Source organism: Lactuca serriola, chromosome 5 (assembly GCF_051521515.1).
Source record: "Lactuca serriola cultivar US96UC23 chromosome 5, Lser_US96UC23_V15, whole genome shotgun sequence".
Taxonomy (NCBI): Eukaryota; Viridiplantae; Streptophyta; class Magnoliopsida; order Asterales; family Asteraceae; genus Lactuca; species Lactuca serriola.
The window spans coordinates 287,966,565-287,983,701 of NC_136412.1; the positions used below are offsets into that span (position 1 = coordinate 287,966,565).

Here is a 17,137-nt window from a genome sequence, read left to right on the forward strand (position 1 = left end):
CTTGCTCATTTTTAATGGATAATACTAAAATATTATGCCATTATTCTGTTCATTTTAATGGATAATATTGAACTATTAGTTTGTTATTCTACTCATTTTAATGGATAATACTAAATTTTATGTCATTACTCCGCTCAGATAATAACTATATTATATCCTTCAAAGATAAATAAACATTATAATTATATTAATATAATTATAAAAAGGAAACATGAATCTAATAACTTGGAAACTTGAAAACCATTAGGGTTTTTCACTTGGTGTTAATAAGACTTATTCATCACATTATGCTAATTATTTAGCTAATATCTCAGGTCTGTAATTGTTAAATCTTAAGTGAGCGGGATAGTTATGTATAGATTTATACGAGGTTGACAACCCCACATGTGGTTGCTAGCTACAACCTTGACAGACGAGTCACGATAGAGATAAATGTCTAGCATAATTTTTTTTCGACGTCCGATGAAGTGTCGTGGTGAGGGATAATTCTCAGTCATTCAACTCGATTATGGGAACTCATTTCAACACCACCTCCAACACGCCATAAGGGAAATTACTAAAATAAGTTAATACTAAAACTTATATATAGTAAAACACTACTATGGGACAAGAATTCTAACACTGCTTATATAAGTTGAATTAACACTTGGAATAAAGATACTCCACTAATTATATAAGTTGAAATAGTAAAAAATACTTATAAAACAAATACTTGATACTTTCGATTTAAAACGATAAAAACTTGTGAACTCACAAACATTATATTGGCGTTTTCAAAACCGTGTGTATTCTCATTAAACTAGAAGTCGGAAGTACCAACACATTTGGGAGTAACATTCATGGATTCACTGGAGGCATTATTATTGTTCGATTATTTAAGACATTAATTGCATTTGAATTTTTTGTTACTTGTAAAACTTATTATGATGTAATATCTATTGATCATAAAAGTAGTAGTTTTATTATATTTTATGTGTATTGTTCAATGTAATCAATATCTATGATTCATGAAGACGTTGCAGAGTCTGATGTTTCCGCCTTTGGCCGAGGGTGTAACACTAGTGCTGACATCATCATGACTTGTTAGTTTTAATCGCATATGAATAAATAAAGAAAATCATTGGGTTAAAAAACGAATTGAATTGTACAATATTTTACTATATATATATATATATATATATATATATATATATATATATATATATATATTGTTTCATGAAAACTATTCACATCTTAATCTAACATGATAAAAATGATGAATATACTCAATTGTACAACATTCACATGTGAATATAGCAACTATATTGTCTTCATCAATAATGTCTTCCTTTTTTGGACTAGCTAACCGTCAACTCTTAGGACATTAATCAACCGCTAATAAAATGTTATGCACTTGTTGAAGTATAATCATCCCCTTATTAATATGTAAATACACATAAAAATGTTATAATAAACATATATTGTTATTTAATAGTAATAATGATTTATTCACATGTGAATATTACATGTATATTCATATGTGAATGTTACTTCATATATTCACATGTGAACATTACATGTAATGTAAGATTCATATGTAATTATATCAAATAAACTAAATGTATAATGTAATATTTACATGTGAATACAACTTCGCACATGAATATACCATATAAAAATAATATATCATGTAATATTCACATATGGTTATACCATATAAAGAAAATATACATTCACATGTGAATCATTATATGTTTAGTAAGAAGATCAAGTAAATATAACTTTTAGTTACTAGTAGATTTACATGTGAATATTATTGGTATATCCGCATGTGAATATTCTTGGTATATTCGCAAGTAAATATAACATTGTATACTCACATGTGAATTTAAATTTTATATAATGTTCACATACGAATATACCTCAATGCATGGATATACCAAATATAAACAAAATATGTAATGTAGGATTCACATGTGAATATACTAAACAAGTTGAATATACAATATAATATTCATATGTGTTCATATCTTGTTAACAAAAAACATATTATGTAATATTTATATGTGATTATATAATTTAAATAAATTATACATTCACATATGAATAAATATATGTTTATTGAGAGGATAAAGTAATCATAAGTTGTGATGTATAATTTATATGTGAATAACATATAAAAATTACATTTCATCAAACAGTTGATATACATACAGCTTAAGTTCAACAACGGTGACAAACTTGAAGAATTGATCACAATCCAAATTAAACCAAATCATATCAAAATCTATGAAAAACCATAGGATTGAAATATAAAAAAAATATGAAAAAACACTTTGAAGCATTTCATCAAATAATTGTAGTGCATAAAATTTAAGGTCATTAACAAAACTTGAATAAGTAAACAAAAACAAGTCAAACCAAATCCAATCAAAATTGATTAAAAACCAATATATTGAGATAAAAATTTATGAAAAAAGCGATGAATACTAGATTGTACATGTTTTATTAGCTGAACAATGAGGTTGAGAAAAATCTGATGATTGTATGATTATGTTGATGCATTTTTGTATCATTGAATTTTGTGTGATGTTGATAAATATTTGATTGATGAATTTTGATATTTGACGAAGGTTAGAAAATGTTGAGATTGATAAATCTAGGCAATTACTAATAGTTATTCTTAAGATCAATGAATATGGACTTCTAGAAAAGGTTGAACAACAATTTCAAGTTCTTAGGATCGAAAATTTTGGATTACGAATCAGTGTTTTAAGATTAAAATCAAAGGTTTTTTTTTTTTTATGATGAATCAATGATTTTGGACGATTAAGTGAAACGTTTGATAAAGAATCGATGATGTGGATAAATCTAAAAACTTTACGTATATATGTTTACAAAACATAAAAGAATGATTCTTAAAATATCCCTATCTAATTAAAATGCCATTTTATTATAAAACTAGTGGCTCAGATTTGTTCTTGTGTTCTTGATTACATATTTGTTCTTAGTTGAACCTAAATCTCTCACTCACTCACTCACTCTCTCTCTCTCTCTCTCTCTATATATATATATATATATATATATATATATATATATATATATATATATACATCCCTATACACACACACACTAGATGTGTGCCCGCACAAAGCAGCGGCGATAAATAACTATTTTGACGAATCGTTTCTTACGGGAAAATAATTATTATATTTTATTTTTAATTATTATGTAATTAAAAAAATATAATTTTTAAATAAAATCTTTATGTTTAGCACTTATATTTATATTGACTGTTTATAAATTTGATGTAAATTAATTATTACTGCTGTCTAATTTAAGAAATGTATATTAATTTATATAGAGAAATTTAATAATTTAAAACTGTCATTTTTGTCTAAATTAAATTTCTTAATAACCTTTACTAAATCAAGTCTCTAAACTTTTTGGCAAGTATAAATGATCTATTTATGTATAATTGATTTATACAAAAAGCTTTGTACCATATACCTCTTAAAACTCAAGATATGACTAATATATATATATATATATATATATATATATATATATATATATATATATCTTATACTATATTATAAAGGATATTAGTCATATCTTGAGTTTTAAGAGGTATATATATATATATATATATATATATATATATATATATATATATATATATATATATATATATGATATCGAGAATGAAAGAACAATTGTGGGCCACATATTTCAAATTTGCTACCTAGACGCTCCAATGTACTGGGAAGACGAAACAAATAAAATTTACAAAAAAACACTTTCATGATTTATTTTTAAGTAAATCAAAAAATTAACTTTTACGATAATTTAAGTGAATAACAACAAAATCATCATAAAAATGAATCATGAATATGTTTTTTTGGGGTTTTTTTTGTGAATCATGTTATTTTTTATTAATTTAGTGATTTATTTGTTTTGTTCACCACAAAATATATAAAATAAAACTTCTTATCTTCCTACAATTCTTTTATCAGATCTCTCTCTCTCTCTATATATATATATATACATATATATATATATATATATATATATATATATATATATATATATATAAAGAGAGAAAGAGAGAAAGAGAGATAAGTTCAATTAAGAAAATAAAAAAAAGGTTGAGAATGAAAAAATCATTTTCAACCAATCATTTAGTTTTGGTGCAAAACCTCCATGACACCGACTCAAAAAGAAAACGATTGTACATGTGTTTTTCAAAGTTGTAGTTTGTTTCCATAAACTATGTTAATCATTACCTTAATATATATATATATATATATATATATATATATATATATATATATATATATATACAAACTACATATTTTTTATTTATTTTTAATTTTTAAAGAGCTATTTTTTTTATCGAAAATGATTTTAAATGTATCAGAATTTATAATTTTTTATTCTCTATAAATAGACATCAATATTAATATAGTTTTAACAAAAAATATTTTTTTTCATAGTTTTAGTTATCATTATTCATAAGTGAATAAAAATTAATTTAATTTTTATTACAATACATTTGTTATTCACTTATAAATAAACATATATACATAATTTTTTTACACTTTAAGCATCATTCATATATATATATATATATATATATATATATATATATATATATATATATATATATATATAATGTAATAATATTTTTTTACCTAAAATATATTTTTGGGAAAATGTAACTGTAGCACATCAAAGTTTCGTCTATTATCTGATTTGGTCAATAAAGTTATTTTTTTGCACAATGGACTATTAAACTCGTTTTTTTACCTGTTAAACAGGGGAATTATCCACATTTTACCCGGTTTCACCAGTTACACTAAGCTTATTTGGCTTTATTGCTCTTTTTTCTAATATGTGGCCTTTTCCCCCTCTTTTGAAACCCTAAATTAAAGAAAAACCCTACCCTTTACCCAAGAAGAACAATACATCTTCTTCCCGGTTCCCCCACCACAAAAATCAACCGGTGATTGTGCTTGCTTCTACATCCCGATTGAGCTTGCTTCTGCGTTCGTAGCCTTTACCCCAAGCAAAACAGAGATCGACATTGCTCTTTTTTCTCCATCTATCAATCGATCAAAGGTCTCAGTCACTGAACGACACCCCTTTTCTTCGTTCCTAATCGATGATTACTTACGTCTTATTCACAACTTTTCTGTGTATGTGCGAGATTCCACAACAACAAGGAATCAAATTCCATTTTTCTTCTTCTTAGTATCGAAATCTAAAGGTTGATAATGCCCATGGTGACTGGTATATAGAAAATAAGGATGGTCTGTTGGTGAAGGGTATGTTGTAATGAAGAGACAAGGATGGTGGCTTTATATACAGGTAAGTGGCAGGGGATTATTCTGTTTGTTTCTTGTAAATCATTTGGTTTTGGACCAATCTTTCTTATACATACAAACACTAAGGATACTTGGTGTTCATTGTGTTCATTAGTGAAAGAAAAGGGGAAGATGAAAGACATGAAGAACTCTCACCGATGATCTATCGATTTAGGGCTTGGATTAGAGGGATGATGGCAACAGTGTGAGGTTGAAGATGTTGATGTTAGAAGGTTGATGAAAGTTGTGGTGGGAGATTGACGAAATCGGAATTTAGAGCATGTATTTGTGTATTTGTTCAAGAACATAGATTGAAGAAATCAGAATTTAGGGCCTGTATTTGAATGATTGGTTTCCGATTTGGGATTTGGTCATTCCGACTACTGGCCTAAATATCATCTGGTGAAGCTATAATCGTCACCTCAAACCAACCTCCAATCACAACACGATCTCCCTGTAACTTCCACCTCCTCCACCACCAACCCTTTCCAGCGACTTAACCTCCTCTACCATTAACCCTTGAATTCCAGTTCTTTGGCTTGGATCTCGTTGGCGAGATGGTATCGGAGGAGCATGATATTGCTTGAGGTTGTAGAGGTCGATGGCAGAGTAGCATATCTTTCTAGCCACCAAATCGATATTCGTTCTTCGTTTTCTTGTTTTAATTGATCTGTGTAATCAGTATATTACGAATTAACTATTGATTTAACTTAGGAGCCAACAAGATTGATTTTAGTTTCAAGAAGGTGGACTTGGTTATGTGGGTAAAAGAAATAACACTCACGGTGGTGGTTTCTTTAAATTTTAAAAAGTTAAAAAAAGTTAAAAGTATATTGTTATTTATCTAAGTGGATTATATGACGTGGCTCATAAAGAATAAAGATAAACTATTTATAAGTGTTACATCAGCCTTGTAACCTGGTAACCTGCTAAATTTGAGCAAAATGGCTTAATTGATAGGTAAAACATGACTTTGATGGCCTCAAGTGCAAAAAAATAACTTTAGTGACCAAATCGGATAATTGATGAAACTTTGATGTGCTACTGTGAAATTAACCCTATATTTTTATCATATGTAAATAAAGTTATATTCATATGTGAATAACATTTTTATTAGATTTTTGTTATAGTTCATTTGTTATTCATATATGAATAAGTAGTTCGGATTTTCAAAACACTTTGTGTTTTATTAATATACTACTTATTCATATATAAATAACAAATAAACTGTAACAAATTTTTTATAAACGTTTTATTCGTTTTCTTGTTTTAAATGCATTGTATTAAAAAATCGGATGAGTTTTTATTTATTTATGAATAATGAGAGCTAAAACTATAACTTTAAAATTTTTTTGTTAAAACTATTTCAATTTGGATGTCTATTTATAAAAAAATAAAAAAACTATGAATTTTGATATATAATTAAAATCGATTTTCGATAAAGATAACTCTTTAAAAAATAAAAAAAACAGAAAAAAGTTATGTTTTTATATATATTAAGAGAATGATTACCACGATTTAAGGAAATATATATATATATATATATATATATATATATATATATATATATATATATATATATATATATTATTTTGTTTCCACTATTTATTGTGTGCATGTATAATTGATTCTAGACCAATCATTTTAGTTATTTTAAAAAAGTAATTAATGCATATTACATGTTGAAGATATAATGAATATTAATTACATATTCAGCATTTAATATGCATTAATTACTTTCTTAAAATAACTAAAATGATTGGTCCAGAATCAATCATACATGCACACAATAGATAGTGAAAATATTTGAACCTAACTCTTTCTCTCTCTCTTTTTCTATATATATATATATATATATATATATATATATATATATATATATATATATATATATATATATATATATAACTTAAGAGAAAAAAAAGGACCGTTTAATATTTATCATTTTTTGAGACATTTTAATAAATTAATGATATAATGTATAAAAAATAATAGTTTTTTCTGAAAAATAAAATAAAAGTTTATTACCCTCATAAATTATTTTCCTAAATTAATAATCAAAACTTATAAAAACAAGATAAAGAAAATTTATGAGCCAAATTTGTTGTCCAAAATTTTGTGTGATTTGTGATAATTAAAAGAGTAGCTATAAATCTGTAATATCCTTTTCGAAATAATCCTATAAAAGATTATTGTAATTGATATGTATTTGAAAATGGAAAAAATGATGTTTAAATTGTTGGCAAAAAGCAAAACATTGTTATAGAGTATATAAGACTATATTGAACGTAATTGTCAAGAATTGTTTGAATTATGGATGAATAAAATAAAAGTAGGTAATAAAATTAAAGATAAAAAATAAAAATGGAGGAGAAGGGTGAGCATGTTCAATTGTTCATGTTTATAAAGCAAGACAGCTTTCTTTAGAATCAGGTTTTCCGGGAAGCTCTCTTTCTCTCTCTCTCTCAAAACAGATTCCATCGCCACCGTGATCCCTCCCCCCCCCTGATTCCCGCTTCCCCTTTCCACTTTCCCCAGTTTTCTTATTTCCCTTTTTCTATTCCGGCGGACTCATTCTCTAATCTTAAATCTTCGTCTTCTTCTTCTCTTTCTCTTTTCCTAAAAAGTTGAAGCTAATTTCTTACAGGGTTTGGCCAGTGGTCAAAACTAGTGGTGAATTTGATTTTGAAGGGAAACTTCATTCCTCATTCCTGTTTGCTCCTTGTTGCTTTTGCAATCAATGTGTGTTTGGTTGGGCCAACTTCCTTCCATAACCCGTCACATTAAGTCATGATTGCTGAGGGAGAAAACTTCTGATTACTTTTTTCTTTTCGCATTTCCCTATTTTGAAAATGAAAGCTCCGTCGAATGGATATCAACCCAGTTCCGGCGAAGGTCTGTATCTCTCAAATTTCTTCTTCTTCTTCTTATTTATTGATTTTTTTTTCCCATCATCATCTCTGCTAATTCGGTTTACGATTCAGTTCATTAATAACAAAAAATAGATCATTACAACCCATACAACTCACCATAAATTTGGGTATCTTTCGAATCACTTGAAGTAACTTTACTTTAATTTCATCGAGATCGTTTTTTTATTCAAGTTATTTCCTTCCCCCCTTCAGACAGAGATTTATCATTTATGAACTAAACTTCCGATTTAGATGTCAATTGATAAGATTCCGAGATCGAACCTCCATTTTTGTAATGAATCCCGAGTTGAAGAATTCGTAGCACAAACAATCAACAATTTGTTAAAAGCTAATTTTTGTTTTGTGGATAAAATCAGGTGCAAGAAAGTTGATGAATTCAGAGTTATGGCACGCGTGTGCTGGCCCTTTAGTCTCTTTACCTCCAATCGGAAGCCTCGTGGTCTATTTTCCACAAGGCCACAGCGAACAAGTAAGTTTCTTTCACAATATCTATAAAAAATAAAAATTAATTTATTCAATTTACTAATAAAATTCTTCCTTTTTTTTTTTTACTATTTTATTCAAGGTTGCAGCATCCATGAAAAAAGATACAGAAAACATCCCAAGTTACCCCAATCTTCCATCCAAACTCATCTGCATGCTTCATAATGTCGCATTACATGTATGTTTGTAACTCACTTCCCTTATCACAAAATTAATAAAACACCCTTTCATTAATAAAATCCTTAATTATAATTTTCGGCATTTTTTTAAAAAAATTAAATTAGGCTGATGCTGAAACTGATGAAGTCTATGCACAAATGACTCTTCAACCTGTAAACAAAGTAGGTCAGCTCATCATGTATCATGTTTTAGTAATTGATTTTTTTTTTGAGTTTCTAGAAATAGATGCTGATGACATGGTGTTGTCGATTTTTATAGTATGATCAAGAAGCATTACTTATGTCTGAAATGGGTTTGAAGCAAAACAAACAGCCAGCGGAGTTCTTTTGTAAAACTCTTACAGCTAGTGACACAAGCACCCATGGTGGATTTTCTGTCCCTCGTAGAGCTGCTGAAAAGATTTTTCCACCTCTCGTATGTTATTATTATTATTATAATAATAAACATTTTTATGTTTTCATAAAGATTGTAAATTTATAATTTTTTATCTCACAAAAAAAAGATGTTTTACAGGATTTTTCAATGCAACCTCCAGCTCAAGAGCTTGTTGCCAGAGATTTACATGATCAATCATGGACATTCAGACATATTTATCGAGGTCAACCAAAGCGACACCTGTTGACCACTGGTTGGAGTGTCTTTGTTAGCTCTAAACGACTCTCTGCTGGTGATGCTGTTCTCTTTATACGGTATTTTAACCTTTTTTTTTTCTTCATATTAACTATTTATATAAATATAATTATATCAGTATAAAACTACAAATATATATTAAGTTATTTATTTTTTCTATAGGGATGAAAAATCACAGCTTTTATTGGGAATCAGACGAGCTAACAGACAGCAACCAGCTCTTTCATCATCGGTTATTTCCAGTGACAGTATGCACATTGGAATTCTTGCTGCTGCTGCTCATGCTGCTACAAACAACAGACTATTTACAATTTTTTTTAATCCTAGGTACAACTTTTTTTTTTTTTGAAATCGTTTTTTTTGTAGATTAATAATTTTCTATTTTACTACAGGGCGAGTCCAGCTGAGTTTGTGATTCCTCTAGCTAAGTACAACAAAGCTATGTATACTCAAGTTTCATTAGGGATGCGATTCAGAATGATGTTTGAGACGGAGGAATCAGGTGTACGGAGGTACATGGGAACTGTCACGGGTATCAGTGATTTGGATTCCACACGTTGGAAGAATTCACAATGGCGCAACCTTCAGGCACGCTTTTTAATTCCAATCTACTTATATTTCTTTACTCATAATGACTATTTTTTTATGTTCTTCTTAACTTATACGTTTCACTACCAATATGGGAATGTGATTTATTTGTTACATATTGTTGTTATTGGTAACAAAAATATAAGTACATTGCTATTATGAGTAAAGAATTGTAAATTGTGTAATCTTTAGGTTGGATGGGATGAATCAACGGCTGGTGAACGTCCAAGTCGGGTGTCAGTCTGGGAAATTGAACCCGTTGTGACTCCGTTTTACATATGTCCGCCTCCATTCTTCAGACAAAAGTTTGCTAGACAATCGGGAATGCCAGGTAATCTTAAAGTATATAAAAAATGTAAATATTAAAAAAAAAAAAGTAACCACGACCTATACTACTTATACTATACCTATATACTACTCCACTACCCTGATTTTAAGCCTGATTATTTTGTTTGTTGATTTTGTAGAAGATGAGAGTGATGTTGAAAATGCTTATAAGAGAGGAATGCCATGGCTTGATGATTTTGGTATGAAGGAGGCTTCGAGTTCCATTTTCCCTGGGTTGAGTTTAGTTCAATGGATGAGTATGCAACAAAATCATGGCATTTCATCTATGCAACCGGGTGTCTTCCCTCCTAATGCTTTGAATAGCAATGAAGATCCATCTAAATTGTTGAGCTTTCAATCTCCTAATCTCATTGTTCCAAGTTCCCAGATGAACAAACAAAACCAAAGTCAAACAAATCAACCACATCAACCATCTCTTCAATGGACCCAACAACAACAACAACATCTACAACATATGTTACAACAACAACAACAACCACAACAAATGCAACAACAACACATGTTGAACCTTCAACAACAGAACTCTATGTACTCTCAGCTACAACAACAACATCAGCAACAACAACAACAACAACATCAACAACAACAACAACAACAACATCAACAACAACAACAACAACAACAAAAACAACTACAACTACAACCACCACCTTCATCCGTATCCCAAGAGTCACAATTTCAGCATCAACAAACACAATTACAACAAGCCCCGTTTCATATGCTACAACATAGCATGTCACCAAGACAGCCAGTGCAACATGCGCCACCTCAGCAAAGCCACTCTGAGCAACAACTATTGCAAAAGGTTCAACAACAACAACAACAACAACAACAACAACAACAACATCAACATCAACAACAACAACAACAACAACAACAACAACAACAACAACAACAAATGCAATATTTGTTATCATCGGTAACTCGAACAGAGCCTCAGACTCATTTTCCCATACAACAACCACCCAAACAACAGACTTTACCACAACAACAACTTAGTGGTAACAGCTTTTCAACGTCAACTCTCCTTCAATCACCATCTTTCCCTGTAAACCAACTACAAAGTCAAAGTCAAAGTCAACCGAGACAACTAATGCCAATAAGAGTTCATTCTGGGATAACAGATGGGGACACTCCTTCATGTTCCACTTCACCTTCCACAAACAACTGTCAGTTAACTCCTCCATCAAGCTTCTTAAACAAGAACCAGTTAACTCCATCCACCTTTGTCAATGATTCCATGGTTGTTGCTCATCATCTTCAGAATCAAAATAAATGTAACATTCGAGTGAAAGAGGAGTTACAGTTACCCGATGTGAAACTACCAGAGCCACCTAAATACAAAGAACAAATGGAACCTTCTACATCTGTCACATCATACTGTTTGGATACAGGTGGCCTTCAAAACAACTTCTCAATCCCAAACTTTTGTGTAGATGGTGACATCATTCAACCACAAACAAGGAGTAATAATAATTTAATGGGTAATATCGATAGTTTGCCACCTGATGCTTTGTTGTCAAGAGGTTTTGATTCTCAAAACTTACTTTCAAGCTTATGTGGTGGCCCTAGAGACATTGAGACTGAGTTGTCAAGTGCTGATATTAATCCACAGTCGTTTGGGATGCAAGATATGTCTTTTAAGCCTGGTTGTTCAAATGACGTTTCTACCCGCCTTCAGAAAAATGATGTTGCTGTTAATGATTCGGGTGTTTTGGGAAATGGGTTGTGGGGTAATCAAACTCAACGTGTTCGAACATACACAAAGGTAAATAGTAATACTTAGCTTTTCTTTTTGCATCTTGTTGAAGTTGATTTATGTGAATTTTGAGACTGAGGACTTTTATCAAACACTTGGTGTGCGTAGGTTCAAAAACGTGGGTCTGTAGGAAGAACTATTGATGTGACACGTTATAAAGGGTATGAAGAGCTTAGACATGATCTGGCACGCATGTTTGGAATTGAAGGTCAATTAGAAGATACACAAAGGACTGATTGGAAACTTGTTTATGTTGATCACGAGAATGATATATTGCTTGTTGGTGATGACCCATGGGAGTAAGTCGCTAAACTACATTCTCTCTTTGTATAATTCTTTACATGTTCATGACTTTTACCTTTTTGTTAACAGAGAATTTGTTAGCTGTGTTCAAAGCATAAAGATACTGTCGTATTCTGAAGTACAACAGATGAGTTTAGATGGGGATTTGGGTAACATGCCAGTCCCTAATCAAGCTTCTAGCGGGACTGATAGTGGGAATCCATGGAAAGGGCAATATGAAGATAACTCGGCTGCATCTTTCAACAGGTGAATGCTTCATGAGGTGCGAGGGCAAATCAGTCTTTTTAGATTCTGAGGGATCAATGAAGAAGAAGTATGTATTCTTGTAGGTTTTCTGATATAGAGTTTTCCTCGAGTATAATAGAGATGTTAGGTACTTTGTAAATGTGTTAACAGCAGGGTGCCAACAGGCGAATAGATTATGATGTTAATAGGTGGTGAATTGGATAGTGGAGATTAGGAGATTACTGAATTTTGTTCTCTTATTGCCTTTATCTATCACCATGTATAGATATATAGGGTGGAAAGGTATCAAGGTATCTAAATCCAATGTGTGTTTTGCATGATCTATAGTTTAAGTTCCACAATTGTAAACAAAAAGATGATATTGATATATTATAACATGGGGCACTTATACTAAACACTTAAAACTTGCTCAAAAATTGGGGCATTAGTGACATAAGAACTATATACAAATGCCATGTAATGTACTCTTTGTTTTTTTTTTTTTTAAAATCTACTTCGGACCAATTATTGTTGTGCCACGTAGCACACGCGTAACACTTGGCCATTCACAGTTTGTTTTTCAGAAGACTTCTAACTTAAAAATTGTTGCGTGTGTGCTGCGTGGCGTAACATTAGACGATCTGCTTCAAACCTTTTTACATCTTACTTTAATTTATTGCAACAGTTTGCAGACGTTAAAAAACAAACTTTTTATTACATGCTGTATCTGTTTGATCCACCTTTTATGCTACAGAGGGTTGCAGAGGTGATCCGCAGATTTCAGACATTTTCGCTTCGAAAAAACAAATAACACCTAAAGCTTGCTCAAAATTCTACTTGGCTCAGTAACCCTCTTTAAGCTAATCAATAATCTTGCTAATTTTCCTCCCATGTTCTTTTGATTTCACCTTCCCACAAGAAACGTACCTGACCATAAAGCAAGTGCTAAGATATTAGCATTAAGAAACATACAAATATATCACACATGTTGATCATAAATAATTTTCATGTTTATTTGTTTCATAAAAATATATAAAAAAAAATAGGAGTTGACGTGTGACAACTTACTCGACATTGCCTTCACTCTTATTATTTTTCTTTTTCTTACTCGACAACTTACTCTTTTTATATAAAAAAATAGGCCTTGTCATGGCTTCTTTCATTAGCACTTGAAAGTTGAAACCTAAATTTTTAAAATTCTTTCATGAGCATCTGCTCACAAATATAATATAATCTAAAAGGCATTTGAGCATCTGTGTACATCGTAACTTGTGCCATCTTTATTTTATTTTATTTTATTTTATTTTTATATATTTTTTAATATTTTAGTAGGGGGTTATCTTGGAGGTGAATCAATTGTTAGCATGAATACGAGCATGTGGAACATGAGTATCTCAAAAGAAAAGAAATCGTTGTCTTATCCACGTGTGAAGTCTAGTTCATGACGACACCAATGACAACATGCTAAGTCAAAGCCATTTCGCTTGGAAATATTGTGTAGGAACTAACAGGATATTATGTCATGCTCATGCCTATCATGTTGAATGCTATCAATTGGATTAACGGAAAAAATCTCATGTTTAATGGTTGAAGAAAATACATTGACATTTGTTTTCACTACAAAACTAAATGTGTGAAATGTGGCACCTTGTAGTGGAACCGTCAAGTCAAAAGATAAATGAGTGAATATTTTTAGAGTAAACTGCAAAATTGATCCTGTGGTATTCCAAAAATGTCGTTTTAGTCTATTTTTTTTCTTGTGCATGATCGGTCCAAAATTGAAACTTAAATGCATATTTGGTCCTTCAAAACTTAGACGTAACTTGAAATGAAGGATTTGTCCTTATTGTTTTGTTTTTTCATTTCTTTTATTTCATTTAATAAAAATAAAATAAAATAATACACCTCCCCTCTATCTCTTTAAACACCACCATCCTATCATCAAATTCATTTTTACATTAATTACACATGAGCACACACTCACCGCCGTTGCCCACCGTCACTCACCGCTGCTGATTACCGCCAACCTCCGCCCACTACTGCCAACATCAGCATGCTTCCCCACCCCCTCTCTAAATACAATCTCTTTCAGGAAACGCATTTTAGCAAACTTTTATTCAGTTACCTCCAATAGACGAAGCACCGCCACCGACGGACAAAGTTGTCGTCTGAAAACTGGCGATGTGGCTAAGGCTTTCTTCAGATCTGAGAAAGGGCTTCGGGCTTCACACTAGAGACGAAGTCCCCACCACTGTTTGGAGTTGTCGCTCGATAATTGTAGTGAAGATCTAAAAACTCAAAAATATGATGTGTCTAACAGTGTTAAACGACAATGGTGGTGTTGACCATAACTCGATCTTGTTTCAGATCAGCCGAAACCCTAGGCCGAAGATGGTCCTAGGTTAGTTGATTTAGGGTTTTTTAAAAATTGTCTCCGCCTCTCTCACAAATCTAACAAATTCGTCGCCTCTCTTTCCTACAGATCTACAACAACGCTAGTTGTGGTTTCATGCATGAAGGCAACAATATCGGTGGTTTTTGGGGTTTTCTCTGGCTTTCTTTATCTTTTACACATCTGATGAGTATCTCGGACGAAGGGGGCATAAGATGGTATTAGAAAATCCGACAAAGGGGAGTACGGTCATGAGAAACAGTTCATGGTGTGGTGGTCGGTCATGGCTGAAATGGCCGATGGTTTCCTACAGCAAGGGTGTGAGAAATTGTAACATCTGTTACCCAAATGGACCAGTTCATGATACAAAGGATTCAAAGACATGGTTTTTGAGGAAAACCATATGCCACGACGTGACATGACCACTAAAGAATGTGTGCCTCGGATAGACACCAAGACGTGACATGAAGGGTGTCACGACATGGTGAACGCTGCAGCCCAAGCCCATGAATTTTAAGGTTTCTTCCATGTTTAAAGCCATTAACTTATGATCTAGGGCATCTTTTCCAGCCTCAAACATCCCTTAACAAAACCTTAGCCCCATTTCATGTTTGTGAGCTTGTTTGATTGATTGGAGGCCTTGTTCTTGGCTTTTGGTGAAACTTGAAGAATAAGGAAGTTCTTTGTGGTGAAAGGAAGCAATGATTTAGCTTCAATACCTCATCCTCTTCATATTTTTGAGTTGTTGGAGGTAAAAAGTTCATATGTTTACCATTGTTCTTCTAGTTTCAATTTTGGATTCATTTGGATGATTTTGGTCCCTTTCATGAATGCTCTTGGAGTTGAGAAACTCCAGAGCTTGTTGTAACCCTCAATTGGTCCTTAGGCTTCTAAGAATGAGAAAAGAGTCATGTTTGAAGCTATTTTGGGTCCATGAGCAAGTTAGGGTCATACTAAGGATTTAATGAACTTAGGGCTTAAGATCTTGTCTAATAGTGAACTCCTAATGGATAAAGTTGGAAACTTTATCCATTAAGTCAGTAAGAAGGATTAGATCTAAATTTTTGAGCCTTGATCTGTAAGGATTAAGCTCTTAATGAAGATTTGAGGAAACTGCTAGTTCCCACGACGTGACCAAGGAATGACCACGACGTGGTGAGGTTGTGATTTGCGATTGTTTTATCCTTTATTTCTCACAAAGTGATACATAGAGTGACACGACGTGATGTTAACTTTGGCCAAGTTGACCATTAACTTTGTAGACCTTTGACCATTGACTTTTGACCAGTTTGACTTATGGTCAAACTTAGAGGATTTGGGTTGCTGATTGGGTTTTATCTGTCTTGGTGTTAGTTGATTTGAGTGATTGATCAATCCCTACTACAAAATAAGCCTAATGCAACTATTTAGGTGCAACTCTTTCAAAAACCATGGCTTTTGGTTCTAAAACAACGTTTACAAAATAAGTGTTGCATTAAAATATATAATCCAACACTTTTCCTTTTTGAAGTGTTGCAAATTATAAAGTATGGTGACATTTTTATAAAAGTGTTGCAATTTCTAAAAATTTAAGACAACACTTATTTGAAAGTGTTGTATTTATAATGGAAATACCAACACTTATTTGAAATAGTTGTATTCATACATTTTTTTCGGAAGATTTGCTATGTTACAATATTAAATTGTTTAAACTATATATATATATATATATATATATATATATATATATATATATATATAGAGAGAGAGAGAGAGAGAGAGAGAGATAGAGAGCTAGGTTCAGGTGTTTAAACTAATTATTGTGTTATTGTATGCATGAATATGGGTCAATCAAAATTAAATAAAAAATTAAATAATTAAATAAATAAATAAGGGTAATAAAGTAATTTTATAAATAACTTCCACAAATACTTCCTATAATTATGATAGTTATTTTAACTTTGACCTAATT

The 17,137-nt window shown here is 31.2% G+C and overlaps 1 protein-coding gene across 2 annotated transcripts; it reads left to right on the plus strand.

Moving 5' to 3' along the window:
* The first annotated feature begins 7,772 nt into the window (after positions 1–7,772).
* On the plus strand, positions 7,773–13,132 carry ARF19 (auxin response factor 19). 2 transcript variants are annotated; one of them, XM_079002827.1, is made up of 12 exons: positions 7,773–8,240; positions 8,635–8,747; positions 8,844–8,939; positions 9,046–9,102; positions 9,200–9,355; positions 9,455–9,630; positions 9,734–9,898; positions 9,964–10,159; positions 10,352–10,490; positions 10,627–12,275; positions 12,375–12,565; positions 12,639–13,132. In XM_079002827.1, exons 1-12 carry the CDS (start codon positions 8,198–8,200, stop codon positions 12,817–12,819), a joined length of 3,162 nt encoding a protein of 1,053 aa, XP_078858953.1. In that variant the 5' UTR covers positions 7,773–8,197; the 3' UTR covers positions 12,820–13,132. The 2 variants fall into 2 exon arrangements, with proteins under 2 accessions (XP_078858953.1, XP_078858954.1); XM_079002828.1 differs by lacking the exons at positions 7,773–8,240; positions 8,635–8,747; positions 8,844–8,939 and having other exon boundaries at positions 9,050–9,106.
* The last annotated feature ends 4,005 nt before the right edge of the window (positions 13,133–17,137 follow it).

Bases quoted from the DNA above. Each gene is read 5' to 3' on its own strand.
- ARF19 (XM_079002827.1), top strand. From the start codon at position 8,198: ATGAAAGCTCCGTCGAATGGATATCAACCCAGTTCCGGCGAAG. The intron at 10,160-10,351 runs GCACGCTTTTTA...TGTAATCTTTAG, and splicing joins CACAATGGCGCAACCTTCAG to GTTGGATGGGATGAATCAAC. The intron at 12,566-12,638 runs GTAAGTCGCTAA...TTTTGTTAACAG, and splicing joins GTTGGTGATGACCCATGGGA to AGAATTTGTTAGCTGTGTTC.